Below are 24,654 nucleotides of genomic sequence, written 5' to 3'. Positions count from 1 at the left end.
AGGAAGTTTCTCCCTCTCGGCAACCCTTTCAAAAAGGACTCTGTGTTGTCACATGGGGTCATTTTCTGCAGAGCTCTCCTTACAACCTTCCAGATAGAAAAATTGTCCACTGACCTTTGAGTTGGTGCTGTCATCGTGACACGAACCGCTTCTATGAGAAAATCGATCTGCTGCTGCTGTGGTTGCTGCTTGTCCTGTTGCTGGTGCATTTGCTGCTGGTGCAACTGCTGTTGTTGGATCTGTTGCATAAGCAGCTTACTTGTCCCCTGATGGGCTAGATGTTGCGTCCGCTGAGCTTGCACCAGATGTTTAATTGAGTCCTCCATTTAGTCTTACATTGCTTGCTGGCATAAGGTCACCTTCATCCAGGACATGCAGTATCTCTGTAGCAATCACACATGTTCACTTGGAATGCTGCCTGCACTTGTAACAACAATTGTTGGAATGCTACTCATTTGTGTGCGTTGAGATTCAAAATAAGAAGTGTTTCCATTTTACTGTCCACGCTGGTTTTTACTGCTTCACTACCAGCCATAATTAAGGAAAAAATAAGCAGCCTTTGGTGCAGGCAAAACAAAGTAAACAATTCTTTTGACAACATTTTTGAGAATAAGTTCTGTTCACATAGGCTGGATAGCATCCAGTGTACCTACTCAGTCTGGATATCACACACAGAAGGCCTTCTTCCTCCACACAGACGATGTGTCAAACAACGGACTTCCTGACAACCTGTATAAAAGCAGAGGCAGGGAATTAAGCAGCCATTTAATAGTAAATCTGTATAGCTATAGGACATCACACCTCACAGCTTAGCCATAAAAATAGGCAGAGGAAGCCATAAAATAGTTTCCAAATGCAATGCATAATGTGTGTTGTAGCACCACAATGAAGAAAATAATTGAGTAGTTTGTGAAGAAAAAAGAACAATACAGAAATACAATTCATAGGGAGAGTGAGATAGGAGAGCCGGCAAGGTGTGCGTGTCATAAACGATTGATTTTTTCACAAACCTGTTACATTAGTCAAATTTAAGCAATGAGTCCCACATGAACCGTAGATTAAAGTAATCTGAACACTCTGACAACGGAAGGGTAGACTGACCATAAGGCAGGGGTCACACTTGCGAGTGCAATGTGAGAGACTCGCGCGAGTCTCTTACCTCAATACCCGGCACTTCCACCTGCACTCGGGATCGGAGAGTGAGACTGCATGTATTTCTATGCATCTGAATGCTTCGGTCCCAAGTGCCGGCAGCAGTGCCAGGTATTGAGGCGAGAGACTCACGTGAATCTCTCGCATTGCACTCACAAGAGTGACCCCGGCCTAAATGAAGGCCTCCAGAATCCCATTTAGTAGATTATTTTGGAGGAAGAGAAGGAATTTGGACATAAACACGCTGCCCTTTTGGTTTTCTTTGGTGATTCATCTTCCCCGGAGGTGTCTGACAGCAACTTATGTTATCCCCATTGGTTGTGCCAAGCAATCATGTGTATGGAAAATAGCAATCCACTGAGCCTGTGATCACATCTGTGTAACCAGCTCCCACTGTAGGAGAACGTAGACCACCGATCTGAAATTCCTCACCACTGGTCTGTGCTATTCATGGACATGTTGGGTCCTCCAGTCAGTTAGATTTAATTTGTAGCTGAACTCTATTATGGGAAAACTTTGCTCCGTGGCTCAGCAAATCTCAAAGAAAACAATTTCTTGGCCAGAATATCTGGGTGGATTGTAAATATCACATTACATTTTCAGTGTTATATAAGGTGAATCAGAACTGCAAAATCTCACAGAAGAGCAGGATCAGTCGGGGACATTTCATTAACAAAGTAAGTATAAATGCTGAGGGATCGAAAAGTAATACTGAGAATATAGAAGGATTTTAGGTTAGGTAGGATAGATTGATAGAAGAAAGAAAGAAAGAAAGAAAGAAAGAAAGAAAGAAAGAAAGAAAGAAAGAAAGAAAGAAAGAAAGAAAAATAAAGACATGCAATAGAAAGATAGATAGATAGATAGATAGATAGATAGATAGATAGATAGATAGATAGATAGATAGATAGATAGATAAATAGATAGATGTTTGCACTATTATATGCTTCTCTTTGTCTTCCTACAGAAACCCTTCCTGGCATTATGATCCCATCTGATCCCATCACATTGGCTCTGTCTATTATTTTATGCCTTTTTTTTGTTCTGTTTTTCTTTGGATGGAAAAAAAATGCTTATAATTTGCCCCCCGGACCTCGACCGCTACCAATCATTGGAAATCTGCACATTCTAGACGTGAACAGACCATATCTGACAATGCACGAGGTAACATTCAGTAATTTCACTTTTTTTATCCTAAATTGTTATGAATCTGTTACCTGGAAGGAATGGGAATATAATAAGCCACATAATGAAGAGAGTAAATATTTAGAAGGGTTTTTTATTGTAGATTTCCTTCACACAGTTTGCTTGGATTTTCTTGGCTTGAGTATACAGTGTGGAAAAAAAAGTATTTAGTCAGTGACCAATTGTGCAAGTTCTCCCACTTATAAAGGTGACAGAGGCCTGTAACTGACATCATAGGTAGACCACAACTTTGAGGGTCAAAATGAGAAAGCAAATCCAGAAAATCACCTTGTCTGATTTGGCAACATTTATTTTGCAAATTATGGTGGAAAATAAGTATTTGATCATTAACAAAAGTTAATCTCAGTATTTTTTTGAATCTCGAACCTTCTCCGCTGTGGTCTCCCATGGCATCATAAAACCCATTCATACAAAAAGACACCAAACACTTTTAATGTGGATAAAAAATGGCCGTGTAGTTTATTAGGGTTACATAAGTTAAATAAATACCAATAAATATACTCATCTCTTAAAACCAAATTACCATACTTCTCCATAAAACCAATCCACCCATACATGGGTGATTTTCCCACAATAAAACTACACGACAATAAATACAAGCATTTAATAAAAGGGAAGGGGGGGTGGGCTTCTTCTTTTCTTCTTTCTCCAACAGAATGATGAAAACCCCAAAGAACAGGGTTTATATAGACAAAATTCAGGCGCCCAAGATTCAAATAACCAATAAAAAACGGCCAAAAAAGGGCGCCAACCAACCAGCCAAAACTGGATAAAACCAGTATCCCTCATCCACAGCTGACCGGCCTGACCTTTATATGACCTCTCATTACAAAGCCATATATTAAAAAATAGGGTCTGTGAGGCCATGAGACCCCCGCTGTATTACTTTTTGTGCTCACGCGGGGGGGCTAACATGGCATCATAAAACCCATTCATACAAAAAGACACCAAACACTTTTAATGTGGATAAAAAATGGCCGTGTAGTTTATTAGGGTTACATAAGTTAAATAAATACCAATAAATATACTCATCTCTTAAAACCAAATTACCATACTTCTCCATAAAACCAATCCACCCATACATGGGTGATTTTCCCAACAGGCCAGGTCTCAAAGAGACCTGGTCCCCCCAACACCACACAGCCATCTCTCAATAATCGACTGTAGGTCAAGGTTGAAAATGTCCAATCCAATATCAGAAAGATGAATTAGATCTCTTCTATAAAGACCGGGTAAGAAACCTTCAAGGTCGGAATGCCTGAAAGAAAAACCTGAAACCAAAGGAAAAAATTTCTCCATCGCTTTGTTCACTCTTTTGCGTATTTTCTCCAAAAAAGAAAAACGGTTATTATGCCATAATAGTCTGAGAACGATCTCGGAAAAAACAAAAGATGAATGAGGTAGAATAGACCGAAAACCAATCATATCAGATCTCATAGTAGCTAGCAAGTCCATGGTCCTAATTTTTCCGAGATCATTCCCAGAAACATGAAAAACAATTAGATCAGGAGAAGGGTATTCTTCTAGCCATTTTTTAACTTGAATAACCAGGGAAAACCAACTCAGACCTCGAACAGCGAGCCACCAAACCTGAATAACTGACATATCAAAAGATAAGTTCTCTGTGTAAACTCGCTGACTAGCCCTCTTCTGGGCCCAGAAGACAAAAGAGTGTCCGACTATCCAGATAACTAACGGACCTAAAAGAAAATTGATAATTAATAATCATAAAGATCATGTCTGATATACAGTTTGAATCTTTTAGAGTTCCATCTCCCCAATTCTTTTATCCCGGCCTCAGAAAGCCCGGCCCTAGAGGCCTCAGTAGCTGCTCCTATCCTAAAGGAGTGGGAAGTAATGTTCAAGTGTTTCAAGTTCAAAAAGGACAAACATTTCTTCAAAATAAAATTAAATTGGAATACCGTGACCGGTGATAAATCCTTATGAATAAACAGTGGGCCCTGTTTAAAAGGTCTAGTTCGAAACCAAATAGTCATCTTGTTCACAGGGCAAATGGAAGGATCGGAGATAGCATTAATTCTCAACTTTGAGCCTCTTCCTAACTGATCTGTCTTAGATTTCCTAATAAAAAGGATTAAAAAGGCTTCATGAATTTGAATATCTGATAACAAGAGACCAGAAGGATTAGATTTTTTGGCGGAGACTACTTCACCAATCCTCAGTGCCCCAAAAAATGATAAAGAAAAAATGGCGCTAAATAAAAGCGCCTCCTCAGAATTCAAACAAACATGACATAGACTAGAGCATAAATCTCTGAGTAGTGACAGAGATATAGGTCTTCTAGTATCGGGCATAAAATTAGATTTTTTGAGGCCCTTCAAAAACTGCTTCACCGGAAAAAAGTTGGTTAAAGGAATTTTACCTGAAAGTTTCAAGAAAAAGGAAACTCCCGCAAGGCTTTTTGCAATTGCGGAGTACGACAGACCCCTCTGGGCCATTTCAGAAGCAAAATTGAGTGCTGCCGTAGGGTTTGAAACTAAAGGGTCAAAATAATTTAACTCACAAAAATTACTCCAATTACGCCATGCGGCTGAATAATCAGCCCAAGATCTTTCGTACAGAGAATTCTTAATAAAATGCGGTATTAAAGGGTGATCACTTCCCAGATTGAAGGGGATAAGAGGGTTGCTTCTGAATCCGCATACGGAACCTGTAGAAAAAAATTCAACCACTGACGATTAAGCAAAGAGTCCGTTAAAGCTATAAGCTTACTCTGTCCAAGCTTAGCCTTCAACCAAATATTATTTTTAAGGCATAGAAAAACTAATTGTCTCAAAATTTTGGCTACTAGAGTGTTTTTGGAAGATAACGTATTAATGGCAAACACCACCGCCTGGTTGGAGGAAAGCAACAAAATTCTAGAATTCTGCATTAGAGACCCCCATGTAAAAATTCCGGAAAAAATAGAAAAAATTTCTAAGATTGTAACATTAGAAACAAACCGATCCGACACCCAAATCTCTGGCCAACAAAAACAAGACCAATGGGAGGAAAAAAGGATGCAACCACCGAGATGTTTGTCAACAGAAAAAAGAAACGGGAAAGAGTCCGCAGCTACAAACGATGACTGCCACAAGGATCGACCATTATGCTCCGATAAAAAGGAAAGCCATATTCTTGCATCTTCCTTCAGAGCAGAACGAATCCTAATATGAGAATGGGGTGAAGATACACCCTTGGTGGCATCATATAAGCTCCTACAAAACGCCCGACCAATAGGAATCACCCGAACTGCAAAATTCAACAATCCTAGTAAGGATTGAATTTCTTTGAGAGTAACCTTCTCTTTAGATAAAAAATTAGTTAAAGCAGTGCAAAGTTTCAAAATTTTATCCGCCGGAAGATGAGATTCCATTTTTTTGGAATCCAGAGTAATTCCCAAAAACTCAATGGATCGAGAAGGACCAACAGTCTTTTCGTGGGCGATAGGGATGCCGAAGTAATCACACATATGAATAAATTTGGAAAGGGCATCCTCACAGATAGAGGAGCCAAAGGGACCAACGAACAAAAAGTTGTCCAAATAATGGAGGACACCCGCTTCTTTACAAGACGTTTGAACGACCCAATGAAGAAAAGAGGAAAAACTCTCAAAATAAAAACAGGACAAAGAAAAACCCATGGGTAAACACTTATCATAAAAGAAACAATCATCAAAATAAAAACCTAAAGAATTAAAACCTGAGGGATGGACGGGAAGAAGCCTGAACGCTGATTTAATGTCTGATTTAGCCATTAAAGCGTTGCATCCGAATTTACGGAGGATCTCCAATGCAGAATCAAACGAAGAATAAGAAACTGAAATTAACGACTTATCAACCTCATCGTTCAAAGATGAACCCAAAGGGTAAGATAAGTGGTGGATTAGTCTAAATGAACCCTCCTCTTTTTTCGGAACTATACCCAAAGGAGATGTACGAAAATTAGAAAACGGAGGTGTGTTAAAAGGGCCTGCGACCCTGCCTAATTGAATTTCACTCAAAATTTTTTCCCTAGCTACTCCCGGGTTGGCCTTTAAAGAAGGTAAATTAGACACCAACAGGCAGCCCTCCCCTTTAAACTGAGGTACAAAAAATCCTTCAGAAAAAACAAAAAACAATAACTTACTGGTCTCCTGATCTGGGAACATGCTTAACCAAGGGGACATGTTTGCTAGTATCACTGGTGTCTGTGCTTTTTGTAGTGTGTTCCCTGGCAGAGGGCTGCTGAGATGCTTGTTTCTTGAAACATTTGGCCACTGGGTGTGAGTTGCCACAAAACGAACATTCGTGGCGGAATCTGCAATTACTATTCCATTTGCAAAAGGAATCATTGAAGGCGAAACAAACGCCACGCTTTACAGTGGTAGCAGAAGTCTGCCTAGAAGTAACGTGTCTTTGTGGAAGCATTAAATTGATCCACAAACCAATATCCTTCACTCCCCAATGGAGCTCAGGGTGAACTGATAGTTTGTGCCTGAAAGCCTCATCATAACTCAGCCAGGCGAACCCGCCAAAGTTACGATAAGCTTCCAGTATAATATCTACGTGCTGAAATAATTTACTGCAGAGATGGGGAGATTTCTCCCCCAAAACTGCAGCAAAAATGGAAAATGCTTGAACCCAATTGTTAAATGATTTAACATTCGTGCGTTTAAATTCCTCAGACTCAATTTTGTCATCTTTTTTATCTGTTCTGACATGCTGATCTTTTTTAGGTAATAAAGAAAAAATATCTACATACTGATTATTCCAAATGAGCTCTTTTACAGCAGAGCTCAAGTGGAATCCCAAAGGTGATAACTCGCATGTCAGAGCTTCTTTAAATGTATTAATAGGAATAGTGTTAGCGGTTACTGCGCTAGAAACCGCAGCGCTAGGCAAATCTGCTGAGCGTGCAGTAGAAGGAATAATTTCCTTTAAAGTATCCGCTAACACTTTCTTTATTAAAATAGAAAGATGTGACTGAGGGACAGACGTAGATATATTAAAAGTCTCACCCCTCGATGGCTGGTGTCCGGTCCTGGGATCTCGGGAGCAGCTGGAGCTCAAGCCCTCCAAGTTAGGCAAGCTCACATTGGAAGCTGCTGCGACCGACGATTCCTCTTCATCCGACTGGGACGACACCAGGTCTTCTGGAACGCTGGTATGACCAGCGGATGCTGAAGCTGTCACCGCTGCAGGAGCCGCTGGCACCGCAGCGCTTTTACGGCCGCGGTGGTGTGCGGGCTTCCCGGCCGGAACAGCTGATGAAGATGACGCTCTAGCTTCAGGCAGGCTGTGGAAGTCTCGCGCTGGGCTGCGAGACTTCCGAGGAGGGCGGCGCCGAGACTTTCCCCTCACTTCCTGTCTGGAGCGGCTAGATGCAAGCGGCGACGCTGAGGGGGAATAAGGAACCCTCTGTCTTCTGAGCCGCCCGGAAGCTGGGGACGCTGGCGCTATCGAGGAAGCTTGACCCGACGGCTGGAGAAGAGCTTGACACGGCGGCTCAAGAGAAGCTTGACACGGCGGCTGGAGAGGAGCTTGACCCGGCGGCTGGGAGGATGATTATGCCGGAGGAGGGATAGACTCAGCTGCCGCCGACAAAGGTTCTATAGCCAGGCAGCGCTGAAGCCAATCCACTCCACCCTCGGCTCCGGCTCTTGTCAGGATCTGCTGAAGGAGGCTTTCCATCTTCAAGGTAGATCTTCTTCTTTTCTTCTTTCTCCAACAGAATGATGAAAACCCCAAAGAACAGGGTTTATATAGACAAAATTTAGGCGCCCAAGATTCAAATAACCAATAAAAAACGGCCAAAAAAGGGCGCCAACCAACCAGCCAAAACTGGATAAAACCAGTATCCCTCATCCACAGCTGACCGGCCTGACCTTTATATGACCTCTCATTACAAAGCCATATATTAAAAAATAGGGTTTATGAGGCCATGAGACCCCCGCTGTATTACTTTTTGTGCTCACGCGGGGGGCTAACATTCTTTTCCAGCTGCAGTGGAGCCTTCTGAGCAGAGACGTCGGTCCCAGCATCTGGCTCAGGCAGATACGGTGCAGATGATTACTGCTGATCTTCCAGGTTCAGCCATTGTAACCAGCACTGATCAGTGGCGAGTAGACGCTCCTGGGACTAAGTCCTGCTTTTCCTCTACTGAGGATGCCCAAGTGACGACCTCTCATTGGAGGTCGGGAGTCACATGCTCAAGTCCTGTAGCAGCTCCTATTGGAGCACTAGGAAGGTTTCCGGAGAGCTTCCTCTATAAAAGGTTCGTATGGCCGTATGGCCATGTGCTAGTATAAACTTGATAACGTGTGTGTGTAGATGGATGTATGTCGATGGATGAAAGCTCCTTAATCATTCCCATTCCTTGTGTTGATGACTGCTCGCGAATGGTGGAAGCTACCTAGCGCCCGACAGTGCAACCTGCACACTTTGCACACGTTTCAGCATCTAATCACAGTGCCCACTTATACGGCACTGTGTGCAATCGGTGAGATTTCCTGACAGCCGGTCAGTGTAGGGTGAGAATTCCCGCTTGGACTCAGCATCTGACTCAGGGCGTCCTCAGGTGCGGGCTCAAAAGCCACCAAGGGTCAGAGCGAGTCCAATCACCAGTTTAGTGGGGGTGATTCATAGGGATCCCACTAGTGTCTTTCAGCTGCACCCTGTGACTGCTAAAACGGCGCAGCGTATTTATGGCACCTTCATATGCTTCTTACGAAGCTACTCTTTCTTTGCCCTGGGGCAGTGCTTGGAATCATTATCTTGCTGAAAGACCCATCCAAGTGGACGCCGCTCAGGCAATAAAGTCCACTTTTTATTACTTTTTTGTGCTGCTTTCCTTTTTTTGAAACTATATCTATCTATAGATATATATCTATGGATAGATATATCTATGGATAGATGTAGATAGATATGTGGATAGATATATCTATGTATCTGTAGATACAGTATATCTATCAATAGATAGATAGTTAGATATATAAATATATCTATAGATAAATGGAAACAATTCAGGCAGCACTCCAGTTCAAAAAAAAATTGTGGGCTTTACTGTAATCCAGCACCAAGTGGTGCATGTTTCACATCACGGTCTTTGCCAAGCAAAGACCATGATGTGAGGTTGAAACGTTGCACCACTTGTTGCTCGATTAAAGCCCACAATTTTTCCTTGAACTAGAGTGCTGCCTGATAGTGATGAGTGAGTATACTCGTTGCTCGGGATTTCCCGAGCACGCTCGGGTGGTCTCGGAGTATTTATGATTGCTCGGAGATTTAGTTTTCCTTGCCGCAGCTGGATGAATTATGGCTGCTTGCCAGCCTGAGTACATGTGGTGGTTGCCTGGTTGCTAGGGAATCCCCACATGTACTCAAGCTGTCTAGTAGCCGCAAATCATTCAGCTGCTGCAAGGAAAACTAAATCTCCGAGCAGTCATAAATACTCGGAGATCTCCCGAGCGTGCTTGCGAAAACCCAAGCAACGAGTACACTCGCTCATCACTACTGCCAGATATTTTTCCATTCATATTTTGCATTGGACGACCGCATTATTCAAGAAGTATTGCACCCAAAATCTGCTCAAGTTTATGCTGTTTTATATATATATATATATATATATATACACTCACTGGCCACTTTATTAGGTACACCTGTCCAACTTCTTGTTAACACTTAATTTCTAATCAGCCAATCACATGGCGGCAACTCAGTGCATTTAGGCATGTAGACATGGTCAAGACAATCTCCTGCAGTTCAAACCGAGCATCAGTATGGGGAAGAAAGGTGATTTGAGTGCCTTTGAACGTGGCATGGTTGTTGGTGCCAGAAGGGCTGGTCTGAGTATTTCAGAAACTGCTGATCTACTGGGATTTTCACGCACAACCATCTCTAGGGTTTACAGAGAATGGTCCGAAAAAGAAAAAATATCCAGTGAGCGGCAGTTCTGTGGGCGGAAATGCCTTGTTGATGCCAGAGGTCAGAGGAGAATGGGCAGACTGGTTCGAGCTGATAGAAAGGCAACAGTGACTCAAATCGCCACCCGTTACAACCAAGGTAGGCCTAAGAGCATCTCTGAACGCACAGTGCGTCGAACTTTGAGGCAGATGGGCTACAGCAGCAGAAGACCACACCGGGTACCACTCCTTTCAGCTAAGAACAGGAAACTGAGGCTACAATTTGTACAAGCTCATCGAAATTTGACAGTAGAAGATTGGAAAAACGTTGCTTGGTCTGATGAGTCTCGATTTCTGCTGCGACATTCGGATGGTAGGGTCAGAATTTGGCGTAAACAACATGAAAGCATGGATCCATCCTGCCTTGTATGGAGCATCTTTGGGATGTGCAGCCGACAAATCTGCGGCAACTGTGTGATGCCATCATGTCAATATGGACCAAAATCTCTGAGGAATGCTTCCAGCACCTTGTTGAATCTATGCCACGAAGAATTGAGGCAGTTCTGAAGGCAAAAGGGGTCCAACCCGTTACTAGCATGGTGTACCTAATAAAGTGGCCGGTGAGTGTATATATATATATATATATATATATATATATATATATATATATATATATATATATAGATAGATATGTCTACAGATATAGAGATGCAGCTATAGATAGATTGATATATGTATAGCTATATCCATAGATATATAATAGCAAGGCCGATGTTTATTAATGAACAATATGTTTAATTTAAAAAAAAAAATGGGAAAAAAATGTCGTGGGCTGTCGCCAAGAAGGGGAATGTCAACGGGCGGGGGACAATATTTGTAGCCTGGGAAGGAAGTAATACCCATGACCCCTTCCCAGGCTATGAATATCAGCCCGCTGCTGTCTGCGTAGCCTTTCTGGCTATTAAAAAGGGGGACCCCCCAAAAAATGATGTGGGGTCCCCCTATATATTATAACTGGAAAGGCTACACAGACAGCTGCGGGATGATATTCATAGCCTAGGAAGGGGCCATGGATATTGCCCCCGACTACCAATAGCAGCTCCCAGCTGCCCCAGAAATGGCACATCTGTACGATGAGCCAATTCCGGCACTTAACCTCTCTCTTCCCTCTGCCATGTAGCAGTGTCATATGGGGTAATAAGCGGTTAATGTCACCTTTGTATTGTAAGGTGACATTAAGCGCGGTTAGTAATGGAGAGGTGTCAATAAGACACCTATCCAATACTAATCCTATAGTAGTGAAAGAGTTAAAAAAATGATACAGCCAGAAAAAAGTATTTTAATATTCTTAATTTCACCATACGTACAACCACGCCTAATTCCTGCGACACCATCGATCGCCTGCAAAAAATAAAAAATAATAAACCAACCATATACTCCCTGTCCGACACAGACCAATTAATTATGAGTGTCCCACGACGATCTCCCCTATAGAGCTGTCACATCAGGAGATGAGACAGCTCTATAGGCATTCAGTGACACACTGACAGGAGACAATGGCTCATGCAGCGCATCACTGAAGAGGTTACTTTAGTTCATTTTCTTGCTTTATGGCAATGCTGCGTGGGAATTTTCCCATGCAACTGTGCCGCAAGTGAGAGTATGAACTATACTGTACTCATAATTCCGTCATTATACCCCGAAGCCCCTGGAGAGTGGTCGCATCAGCTGATGTTACAGCTCTCCATGGGAGATCGTTGCAGAACAATCGTCTTGGATTACGAATTGGATTACGGTGGACACAGGGAGTATATTGTTGGTTTATTATGTTAATATTTTTTCAGGTGAGCGAGGGCTTTGGGGATTAGCTGTAGATGGTGAGTATGAACTATATATGTACTGTATGGTTTTTTTTACATTCAACACATCAGCTGGATGATGGGACTACTACTGTCCCATCATTGACTAATGTGTCAATCACTGTCACTATAGCAGGCATAGCCCGATGGAACTTGTAGTCCCATCGGACGATGCCTGCACACACACACATGCACAAACACTGACACAGCCCTGGCAGACCCACGGACAGCCCGCAGACCCCCAGACAGCCCCGCAGACCCCCCGCACAGCCTCGCAGACCCTCGGACAGCCCACAGACACCCAGACAGCCTGCAAACCCAAGGACTTCCAGCAGACCCACTGACAGCCCACAGATCCCCGGACAGCTCGCAGACCCCTGGACAGCCTGCAGACCCACAGAAAGCTCACAGACCCAAGGACAGCCCACAGACCCACGGACAGCCCCTCAGACCCCCCACACACAACCCCGCTGACCCCACACACAGCCCCACAGACACTCACACAGTCACGGTCCACACTCTACCCACACACATATCTCCTCCCGGGCCACAGCGTTTCTTGCAGGGTGCTCTGTTCGCGGAGCCGGGACATGGTGCTGGAGATCGCGGTATGCGTTTAGTGCTTACTTATACTGCGATCTCTACCATGATCTCCTGGGCCACAGTCCAATGCATAACACTGTGGGGTCCAGACTGTGCAATCTTCGGACAGAGTGACGTTATATTATATATATATATATATATATATATATATATATATATATATATATATATATATATATACTCCTTGCTTGTACTGAACTTCATGTATATTTGGATATCAGTCATTGCACAGGAGAAGGAGGTGAGCTGTGGCATCACTTATTGTGAATGATGTAAGCTGTATTATCTACTATATATAAGAGCTATTAGATACTTTACAGAAGGAAGGGGTGAGCTATGACATCATCTATCGTAAATAGTGGATTGAGTACTATCTGCTCTATACAGAGGTGTTATTATTCATTGTACACTATGGGGAGGAGGTGAGCTGTGACATCATATATTGAGAATTGTGATCATGTATTATCCACTGTATATAGAGGTGTTATCAGTCATTGTACAGGAGGAAGAAGTGAGCTGTGACATCACCAATTGTTTAAGGTGGATCCTGTCTTATCTACTGTATATATAGGTGTTATCAGTCATTGTACAGGAGAAGGAGGAGGAGAGCTGTGACATCACCTATTATGAATGGTGGATCATGTGTTATCTACTGTATATTAAAGTGTTACAAGTCATTATACAGGAGTGGAGATGGGGATCTATGACATTTCCTACTGTGTATGGTGGATCCTGTGTTATCTAGTGTGTATAGAGGTGTTATCAGTCATTGTACAGGAGGAGGAGGTGAGCTGTGACATCACCTATTGTGAATGGTGGATCATCTATTATCCACTGTATATACAGGTGTTATCAGTCATTATACAGGAGGAGGATGTGGTGAGCTGTGACATCACCTATTGTGAATGGTGGATCCTGTGTTATCTACTGTATATATAGGTGTTATCAGTCATTATACAGGAGGAGGAGGAGGTGAGCTGTGACATCACCTATTGTGAATGGTGGATCCTGTGTTATTTACTGTATATAGAGGTGTTATCAGTCATTATACAGGAGGAGGAGGAGGTGAGCTGTGACATCGCCTTTTGTGAATGGTGGATCCTGTGTTATCTATTTTATATAAGATGTTATCAGTCATTAAACAGGAGGGGGTGAGCTGTGACATCACCTATTATGAAAGGTGGATCCTGTGTTATGCATTCTAGAGAGATGTTATTAGTCATTGTACAGTAGGAAGAGGTGAGCTGTGACATCACATATTGTGAATGGTGGATCACATATTATCCGCTGTATATAGAGGGATTATGAATCATTACACAGGAGGAGGAGGAGGTGAGCTGAGACATCACCTATTGTGAATGGCGGATCCTGTGCTATCTACTGTATTTAGAAGTGCTATCATTCATTGTACAGGAAGGAAAGGAGGTGAGCTGTGACATCACCTACTGTGAATTGTGAATCTTGGATTGTCTAGTTATTAGTCATTGTACAGGAGGTGAGAGGAGGTAAGCCGTGACATTACCTGTTGTGAATCTCAAGTTATCTACTGTATATGGAGGTGATATCAGCCATTTTACAGGAGGAGGAGGTGAGCTGTGACATCACCTATTGTGAATGGTTGATCCTATGTTATCTCCTGTATATAGAGGTGTTATCACTCAGTCATTGTACAGGAGAAGGAGGAGGTGAGCTGTGACCTCACATATTGTGAATGGTGAATCCTGTGTTTTATACTGTATATAGAGGTGTTATCAGTCATTGTACAGGATTAGGAGGTGAGCTGTGATATCACCTATTGTGAATGGTGGATCCTGTGTTATCTACTGTATATGGAGGTGTTATCAGTCATTGTACAGGAGGAGGAGGAGAGCTGTGACATCACCTATTGTGAATGGTGGATCTGTGTTATCTACTATATATAGAGGTGTTATCAATCACTGTACAGGAGGAGGAGGAGGTGAGCTGTGATATCACCTATTGTGAATTGTGGTCCTGTGTTATCTACTGTGTATAGAGGTGTTATCAGTCATTGTACAGGAGGAGGAGGAGAGCTGTGACATCACCTATTGTGAATGGTGAATCCAGTGTTATCTACTGTATATAGAGGTGTTATCAGACATTGTAAAGGAGGAGGAGAGCTGTGACATCACCTATTGTGAATGGTGGATCTTTGTTATCTACTGTATATAGAGGTATTATCAGTCACTGTACAGGAGGAGGAGGTGAGCTGTGATATCACCGTATTGTGAATGGTGGATCCTGTGTTATCTACTGTATATAGAGATGTTATCAGTCATTGTAAAGGAGGAGGAGGTGAGCTGTGACCTCACCTATTGTGAATGGTGGATCCTGTGTTATCTCCTGTATATAGAGGTGTTATCAGGCATTGTACAGGAAGAGGAGGTGAGCTGTGATATCACCGTATTGTGAATGGTGGATCCTGTGTTATCTACTGTATATAGAGATGTTATCAGTCATTGTAAAGGAGGAGGAGGTGAGCTGTGACCTCACCTATTGTGAATGGTGAATCCTGTGTTATCTACTGTATATAGAGGTGTTATCAGACATTTTACAGGAGGAGGAGGAGAGCTGTGACATCACCTATTGTGAATGCTGGATCCTGTGTTATCTACTGTATATAGAGCTGATATCAGTCATTGTACAGGAGGAGGTGAGCTGTGACATCACCTATTGTGAATGGTGGATCCTGTGCTATCTACTGTACATAGAGGTGTTATCAGTCATTGTACAGGAGGAGGAGGAGAGCTGTGACATCACCTATTATGAATGGTGGATCCTGTGTTATCTAATATGGGTGTTATCAGCCATTGTACAGGAAGAGGAGGTGAGCTGTGACATCATCTATTGTGAATGGTGAATCCTGTGTTATCTACTGTATATAGAGGTGTTATCAGTCACTGTACAGGAGGAGGAGGAGGTAAGCTGTGACATCACCTATTGAGAATGGTGGATCCTGTGTTATCTACTGTATATAGAGGTGTTATCAGTCACTGTACAGGAGGAGGGGAGCTGTGACGTCACCAATTTTCTATGGTGGATCCTGTTTTGTCTACTGTATACGGAGGTGATATCAGTCATTGTACAGGAGGAGGAGGTGAGCTGTGACATCACCTATTGTGTATGGTGGATCCTGTGTTATCTACTGTATATAGAGGTGATATCAGTCATTGTACAGGGGGAGGAGATGAGCTGTGACATCACCTATAGTGAATGGTGAATCGTGTGTTATCTACTGTATATAGAGGTGTTATCAGTCATTGAACAGGAGGAGGAGGAGAGCTGTGACATCACCTATTGTGAATGGTGGATCTGTGTTATCTACTATATATAGAGGTGTTATCAATCACTGTACAGGAGGAGGAGGAGGTGAGCTGTGATATCACCTATTGTGAATCGTGGATCCTTTGTTATCTACTGTTTACAGAGGTGTTATCAGTCATTGTACAAGAGGAGGAGGAGAGCTGTGACATCACCTATTGTGAATGGTGGATCCTGTGTTACCTACTGTATATAGGGGTGTTATCAGTCATTGTACAGGAAGAGGAGGTGAGCTGTGATATCACCTATTGTGAATGGTGAATCCAGTGTTATCTACTGTATATAGAGGTGTTATCAGTCATTGTAAAGGAGGAGGAGAGCTGTGACATCACCTACTGTCTATGGTGGATCCTGTGTTGTCTACTGTATACAGAGGTGATATCAGTCATTGTACAGGAGGAGGAGGAGAGCTGTGACATCACCTATTGTGTATGGTGGATCCTGTGTTATCTACTGTATATAGAGGTGATATCAGTCATTGTACAGGGGGAGGAGATGAGCTGTGACATCACCTATAGTGAATGGTGAATCGTGTGTTATCTACTGTATATAGAGGTGTTATCAGTCATTGTACAGGAGGAGGAGGTGAGCTGTGACATCATTTATTGTGAATGGTGGATCCTGTGTAATATACTGTATACAGAGGTGTTATCAGTCATTGTACGGGAGGAGGAGGTGAGCTGTGATATCACCTATTGTGAATGGTGGATCCTGTGTTATCTACTGTATATGGAGGTGTTATCAGTCATTGTACAGGAGGAGGAGGAGAGCTGTGAAATCAACTATTACACAGGCCAACAAAAGAAATTTTTTTTTCTGGTGTCCAAAATATTTTAATGAATTTGGGGTATTTTTGGGGTGCTGATTCTGAATATGCTATCAGTTTTGCCAGATTGGCTCAAGTTTTTGACATTTTTGGTATCTTATTTATAGCACTTGTTGGTAAATGTGACGCATCATCTCATTAATTTCTTTGGATTAGTACTTGAACAGAGCAGTTCTCAATATAGTTTTGTGTTAATTAGTGTTCTAAAAGTTTGTTCATAGCTTGATTTTTGCACTAACTTTATGTTGTTGTCTGTTTTCCAGTGAAAAGCATGAACTCATCAAGAAGAAGTTGTCTTAACGATCCAGACTCATTCTGTTACATTTGTGGTGAATACACACTGCCAAAACATAGAAGAAACATAACAGACTTCGTAAAAAAAGTGTATTTTGCCTATTTTGGGGTTATGCTTGGGGACCAAGACAAGTTTTGGGCACCACACATAGTGTGCAAAGCATGTATCGAATTATTACGAAAATGGAGCAAAGGACAAAGAAAAAGCTTCAAATTTGGTGTTCCAATGGTGTGGAGAGAGCCAAAAAATCATCATGATGACTGTTATTTCTGTGCAGTGCAAGTGCAAGGATTCAATAAGCATAAGAAACGAAAATGGGAGTAACATGGAATCTGCAAGAAGGCCTGTCCCTCATTGTGAAGATGTGCCTGTACCTGTGTTTACCATAAATAACAGTCATCATGATGATTTTTTGGCTCTCTCCACACCATTGGAACATCAAATTTGAAGCTTTTTCTTTGTCCTTTGCTCCATTTTCGTAATAATTCGATACATGCTTTGCACACTATGTGTGGTGCCCAAAACTTGTCTTGGTCCCCAAGCATAACCCCAAAATAGGCAAAATACACTTTTTTTACGAAGTCTGTTATGTTTCTTCTATGTTTTGGCAGTGTGTATTCACCACAAATGTAACAGAATGAGTCTGGATCGTTAAGACAACTTCTTGATGAGTTCATGCTTTTCACTGGAAAACAGACAACAACATAAAGTTAGTGCAAAAATCAAGCTATGAACAAACTTTTAGAACACTAATTAACACAAAACTATATTGAGAACTGCTCAGTTCAAGTACTAATCCAAAGAAATTAATGAGATGATGCGTCGCATTTACCAACAAGTGCTATAAATAAGATACCAAAAATGTCAAAAACTTGAGCCAATCTGGCAAAACTGATGACATATTCAGAATCAGCACCCCAAAAATACCCTAAATTCGATGAAATATCTTTGGCACCAAAAATGCTGTTGACCAGTGTTATGAATGGTGCATCTGTGTTATCTACTGTATATAGAGGTGTTATCATTCACTGTGCAGGAGGAGGAGGAGGTGAGCTGTGATATCACCTACTGTGAATGGTGGATCCTGTATTATCTACTGTATATAGAGGTGTTATCAGTCATTGTACAGGAGGAGGAGAGCTGTGACATCACCTATTGTGAATGATGGATCCTGTGTTATCTACTGTATATAGGGTGTCATCAGTCATTGTAAAGGAAGAGGAGGTGAGCTGTGACCTCACCTATTGTGAATGGTGGATCCTGTGTTATCTCCTGTATATAGAAGTGTTATCTGTCATTGTACAGGAGGAGGAGGAGATCTGTGACATCACCTATTGTGAATGGTGGATCCTGTGTTATCTACTGTATATGGAGGTGTTATCAGTCATTGTACAGGAGGAGGAGGTGAGCTGTGATATCACCTACTGTGAATGGTGGATCCTGTTTTATCTACTGTATATAGAGGTGTTATCAGTCATTGTACAGGAGGAGGAGGTGAGCTGTGATATCACCTATTGTGAATTGTGGATCCTGTGTTATCTACTCTATATAGAGGTGATATCTGTCCTTGTACAGGAGGAGGAGGTGAGCTGTGACATCACCTATTGTGAATGGTGCATCTGTGTTATCTACTGTATATAGAGGTGTTATCAGTCACTGTGCAGGAGGAGGAGGAGGTGAGCTGTGATATCACCTACTGTGAATGGTGGATCCTGTTTTATCTACTGTATATAGAGGTGTTATCAGTCATTGTACAGGAGGAGGAGGTGAGCTGTGATATCACCTATTGTGAATGGTGGATCCTGTGTTATCTACTGTATATAGAGGTGTTATCAGTCATTATACAGGGGGGGAAGATGAGCTGTGACATCACCTATTGTGAATGCTGAATCCTGTGTTATCTACTGTATATAGAGGTTTTATCAGTCATTGAACAGGAGGAGGAGGTGAGCTGTGAGGAGGAGGAGGTGAGCTGTGACATCACCTATTGTGAATGGTGGATCCTGTGTTATCTACTGTATATAGATGTGTTATCAGTCATTGTACAGAAGGAGGAGGTGAGCTGTGACATCAGCTATTGTGAATGGTGGATCCTGTGTAATCTACGGTATATAGAGGTGTTATCAGTCATTTGATAGGAGGAGGTGAGCTGTGACATCACCTATTGTGAATGGTGGGTCCTGTGTTATCTACTGTAAATAGCGATGTTATCAGTCATTGTACAGGAGGAGGAGGTGAGCTGTGACATCACCTATTGTGAATGGTGGATCCTGTGTTATCTACTGTATATAGATGGGTTATCAGTCATTGTACAGGAGGAGGGGGTGAGCTGTGATATCACCTACTGTGAGTGGTGGATCCGGTGTTATCTACTGTATATAAATGTGTTATCAGTCATTGTACAGGAGGAAGAGGTGAGCTGTGACATCACCTATTGTGAATGATGGATCCTGTGTTATCTACTGTATATAGGGTGTCATCAGTCATTGTAAAGGAAGAGGAGGTGAGCTGTGACATCACCTATTGTGAATGTTGGATCCTGTGTTATCTCCTATATATAGAATTGTTATCTGTCATTGTACAGGAGGAGGAGGAGATCTGTGACATCACCTATTGTGAATGGTGGATCCTGTGTTATCTACTGTATATAGAGGTGTTATCAGTCACTGTGCAGGAGGAGGAGGAGGAGGAGAGCTGTGACATCACCTATTGTGAATGGTGGATCCTGTGTTACCTACTGTATATAGGGGTGTTATCAGTCATTGTACAGGAAGAGGAGGTGAGCTGTGATATCACCTATTGTGAATGGTGAATCCAGTGTTATCTACTGTATATAGAGGTGTTATCAGTCATGGTAAAGGAGGAGGAGAGCTGTGACATCACTTATTGTCTATGGTGGATCCTGTGTTGTCTACTGTATACGGAGGTGATATCAGTCATTGTACAGGAGGAGGAGGTGAGCTGTGACATCACCTATTGTGTATGGTGGATCCTGTGTTATCTACTGTATATAGAGGTGATATCAGTCATTGCACAGGGGGAGGAGATGAGCTGTGACATCACCTATAGTGAATGGTGAATCGTGTGTTATCTACTGTATATAGAGGTGTTATCAGTCATTGTACAGGAGGAGGAGGTGAGCTGTGACATTATTTATTGTGAATGGTGGATCCTGTGTAATATACTGTATACAGAGGTGTTATCAGTCATTGTACGGGAGAAGGAGGTGAGCTGTGATATCACCTATTGTGAATGGTGGATCCTGTGTTATCTACTGTATATGGAGGTGTTATCAGTCATTGTACAGGAGGAGGAGGAGAGCTGTGAAATCACCTATTGTGAATGGTGCATCTGTGTTATCTACTGTATATAGAGGTGTTATCAGTCACTGTGCAGGTGGAGGAGGTGAGCTGTGATATCACCTACTGTGAATGGTGGATCCTGTATTATCTACTGTATACAGAGGTGTTATCAGTCATTGTACAGGAGGAGGAGAGCTGTGACATCACCTATTATGAATGATGGATCCTGTGTTATCTACTGTATATAGGGTGTCATCAGTCATTGTAAAGGAAGAGGAGGTGAGCTGTGACCTCACCTATTGTGAATGGTGGATCCTGTTTTATCTACTGTATATAGAGGTGTTATCAGTCATTGTACAGGAGGAGGAGGTGAGCTGTGATATCACCTATTGTGAATTGTGGATCCTGTGTTATCTACTCTATATAGAGGTGATATCTGTCCTTGTACAGGAGGAGGAGGTGAGCTGTGACATCACCTATTGTAAATGGTGCATCTGTGTTATCTACTGCATATAGAGGTGTTATCAGTCACTGTGCAGGAGGAGGAGGAGGTGAGCTGTGATATCACCTACTGTGAATGGTGGATCCTGTTTTATCTACTGTATATAGAGGTGTTATCAGTCATTGTACAGGAGGAGGAGGTGAGCTGTGATATCACCTATTGTGAATGGTGGATCCTGTGTTATCTACTGTATATAGAGGTGTTATCAGTCATTATACAGGGGGGGAAGATGAGCTGTGACATCACCTATTGTGAATGGTGAATCCTGTGTTATCTACTGTATATAGAGGTTTTATCAGTCATTGAACAGGAGGAGGAGGTGAGCTGTGAGGAGGAGGAGGTGAGCTGTGACATCACCTATTGTGAATGGTGGATCCTGTGTTATCTACTGTATATAGATGTGTTATCAGTCATTGTACAGAAGGAGGAGGTGAGCTATGACATCAGCTATTGTGAATGGTGGATCCTGTGTAATCTACGGTATATAGAGGTGTTATCAGTCATTGAACAGGAGGAGGAGGTGAGCTGTGAGGAGGAGGAGGTGAGCTGTGACATCACCTATTGTGAATGGTGGGTCCTGTGTTATCTACTGTAAATAGCGATGTTATCAGTCATTGTACAGGAGGAGGAGGTGAGCTGTGACATCACCTATTGTGAATGGTGGATCCTGTGTTATCTACTGTATATAGATGGGTTATCAGTCATTGTACAGGAGGAGGGGGTGAGCTGTGATATCACCTACTGTGAGTGGTGGATCCTGTGTTATCTACTGTATATAAATGTGTTATCAGTCATTGTACAGGAGGAAGAGGTGAGCTGTGACATCACCTATTGTGAATGATGGATCCTGTGTTATCTACTGTATATAGGGTGTCATCAGTCATTGTAAAGGAAGAGGAGGTGAGCTGTGACCTCACCTATTGTGAATGGTGGATCCTGTGTTATCTCCTGTATATAGAATTGTTATCTGTCATTGTACAGGAGGAGGAGGAGATCTGTGACATCACCTATTGTGAATGGTGGATCCTGTGTTATCTACTGTATATAGAGGTGTTATCAGTCACTGTGCAGGAGGAGGAGGAGGAGGAGAGCTGTGACATCACCTATTGTGAATGGTGGATCCTGTGTTACCTACTGTATATAGGGGTGTTATCAGTCATTGTACAGGAAGAGGAGGTGAGCTGTGATATCACCTATTGTGAATGGTGAATCCAGTGTTATCTACTGTATATAGAGGTGTTATCAGTCATGGTAAAGGATGAGGAGAGCTGTGACATCACTTATTGTCTATGGTGGATCCTGTGTTGTCTACTGTATACGGAGGTGATATCAGTCATTGTACAGGAGGAGGAGGTGAGCTGTGACATCACCTATTGTGTATGGTGGATCCTGTGTTATCTACTGTATATAGAGGTGATATCAGTCATTGCACAGGGGGAGGAGATGAGCTGTGACATCACCTATAGTGAATGGTGAATCGTGTGTTATCTACTGTATATAGAGGTGTTATCAGTCATTGTACAGGAGGAGGAGGTGAGCTGTGACATCATTTATTGTGAATGGTGGATCCTGTGTAATATACTGTATACAGAGTTGTTATCAGTCATTGTACGGGAGGAGGAGGTGAGCTGTGATATCACCTATTGTGAATGGTGGATCCTGTGTTATCTACTGTATATGGAGGTGTTATCAGTCATTGTACAGGAGGAGGAGGAGAGCTGTGAAATCACCTATTGTGAATGGTGCATCTGTGTTATCTACTGTATATAGAGGTGTTATCAGTCACTGTGCAGGAGGAGGAGGAGGTGAGCTGTGATATCACCTACTGTGAATGGTGGATCCTGTATTATCTACTGTATATAGAGGTGTTATCAGTCATTGTACAGGAGGAGGAGAGCTGTGACATCACCTATTATGAATGATGGATCCTGTGTTATCTACTGTATATAGGGTGTCATCAGTCATTGTAAAGGAAGAGGAGGTGAGCTGTGACCTCACCTATTGTGAATGGTGGATCCTGTATTATCTCCTGTATATAGAAGTGTTATCTTTCATTGTACAGGAGGAGGAGGAGATCTGTGACATCACCTATTGTGAATGGTGGATCCTGTGTTATCTACTGTATATGGAGGTGTTATCAGTCATTGTACAGGAGGAGGAGGAGGTGAGCTGTGATATCACCTACTGTGAATGGTGGATCCTGTTTTATCTACTGTATATAGAGGTGTTATCAGTCATTGTACAGGAGGAGGAGGTGAGCTGTGATATCACCTATTGTGAATTGTGGATCCTGTGTTATCTACTGTATATAGAGGTGATATCAGTCCTTGTACAGGAGGAGGAGGTGAGCTGTGACATCACCTATTGTGAATGGTGCATCTGTGTTATCTACTGTATATAGAGGTGTTATCAGTCATTGTACAGGAGGAGGAGGAGAGCTGTGACATCACCTATTGTGAATGGTGCATCTGTGTTATCTACTGTATATAGAGGTGTTATCAGTCATTGTACAGGAGGAGGAGGTGAGCTGTGACCTCACCTATTGTGAATGGTGGATCCTGTGTTATCTACTCTATATAGAGGTGTTATCAGTCATTGTACAGGAGAAGGAGGTGAGCTGTGACATCACCTATTGTGAATGGTGGATCCTGTTTTATCTACTGTATATAGAGGTGTTATCAGTCATTGTACAGGAGGAGGTGAACTGTGACATCAACTATTGTGAATGGTGGATCCTGTGTAATCTACTGTATATAGAGGTGTTATTAGTCTTTTTATAGGAGGGGGTGAGCTGCGGCATCACCTATTGTGAATGGTGGGTCCTGTGTTATCTACTGTAAATAGCGATGTTATCAGTCATTGTACAGGAGGAGGAGGTGAGCTGTGACATCACCTATTGTGAATGGTGGGTCCCGTGTTATCTACTGTATATAGAGGTGAATGGTGAATCCTATGTTATCTACTGTATATAGAGGTGATATCAGTCATTGTACAGGAGGAGGAGGTGAGCTGTGACCTCACCTATTGTGAATGGTGGATCCTGTGTTATCTACTGTATATAGAGGTGTTATCAGTCATTGTACAGGAGGAGGAGGTGAGCTGTGACATCTCCTATTGTGAATGGTGGATCCTGTGTTATCTACTGTATATAGAGGTGTTATCAGTCATTGTACAGGAGGAGTAGGTGAGCTGTGACATCACCTATTGTGAATGGTGGATCCTGTGTTATCTACTGTATATATTTATATATATATATATATATATATATATATATATATATATATATATATATATATATATACACTCACCGGCCACTTTATTAGGTACACCTGTCCAACTTCTTGTTAACACTTAATTTCTAATCAGCCAATCACATGGCGGCAACTCAGTGCATTTAGGCATGTAGACATGGTCAAGACAATCTCCTGCAGTTCAAACCGAGCATCAGTATGGGGAAGAAAGGTGATTTGAGTGCCTTTGATCGTGGCATGGTTGTTGGTGCCAGAAGGGCTGGTCTGAGTATTTCCGAAACTGCTGATCTACTGGGATTTTCACGCACAACCATCTCTAGGGTTTACAGAGAATGGTCCGAAAAAGAAAAAAAATCCAGTGAGTGGCAGTTCTGTGGGCGGAAATGCCTTGTTGATGCCAGAGGTCAGAGGAGAATGGGCAGACTGGTTCGAGCTGATAG

General features: G+C 42.3%; 1 protein-coding gene across 2 annotated transcripts in view; it reads left to right on the top strand.

The window, feature by feature from the left end:
- The first annotated feature begins 1,765 nt into the window (after positions 1–1,765).
- Positions 1,766–24,654, top strand: part of LOC143808691 (cytochrome P450 2K1-like) — a 1,051,026-nt gene continuing 1,028,137 nt past the window's right edge. For both annotated transcript variants that reach the window (XM_077291609.1, XM_077291608.1), the window contains exons 1-2: positions 1,766–1,829; positions 2,117–2,313. In XM_077291609.1, the coding sequence (XP_077147724.1) occupies positions 2,134–2,313 (180 nt within the window). In that variant the 5' untranslated portion in view covers positions 1,766–1,829; positions 2,117–2,133. The remainder of the gene's footprint in view (positions 1,830–2,116; positions 2,314–24,654) is intronic.

Source organism: Ranitomeya variabilis, chromosome 2 (genome assembly GCF_051348905.1).
Source record: "Ranitomeya variabilis isolate aRanVar5 chromosome 2, aRanVar5.hap1, whole genome shotgun sequence".
Taxonomy (NCBI): domain Eukaryota; kingdom Metazoa; phylum Chordata; class Amphibia; order Anura; family Dendrobatidae; genus Ranitomeya; species Ranitomeya variabilis.
Note: the sequence above shows the minus strand (reverse complement) of the source record. Positions and strands in the feature narration are given on the sequence as shown.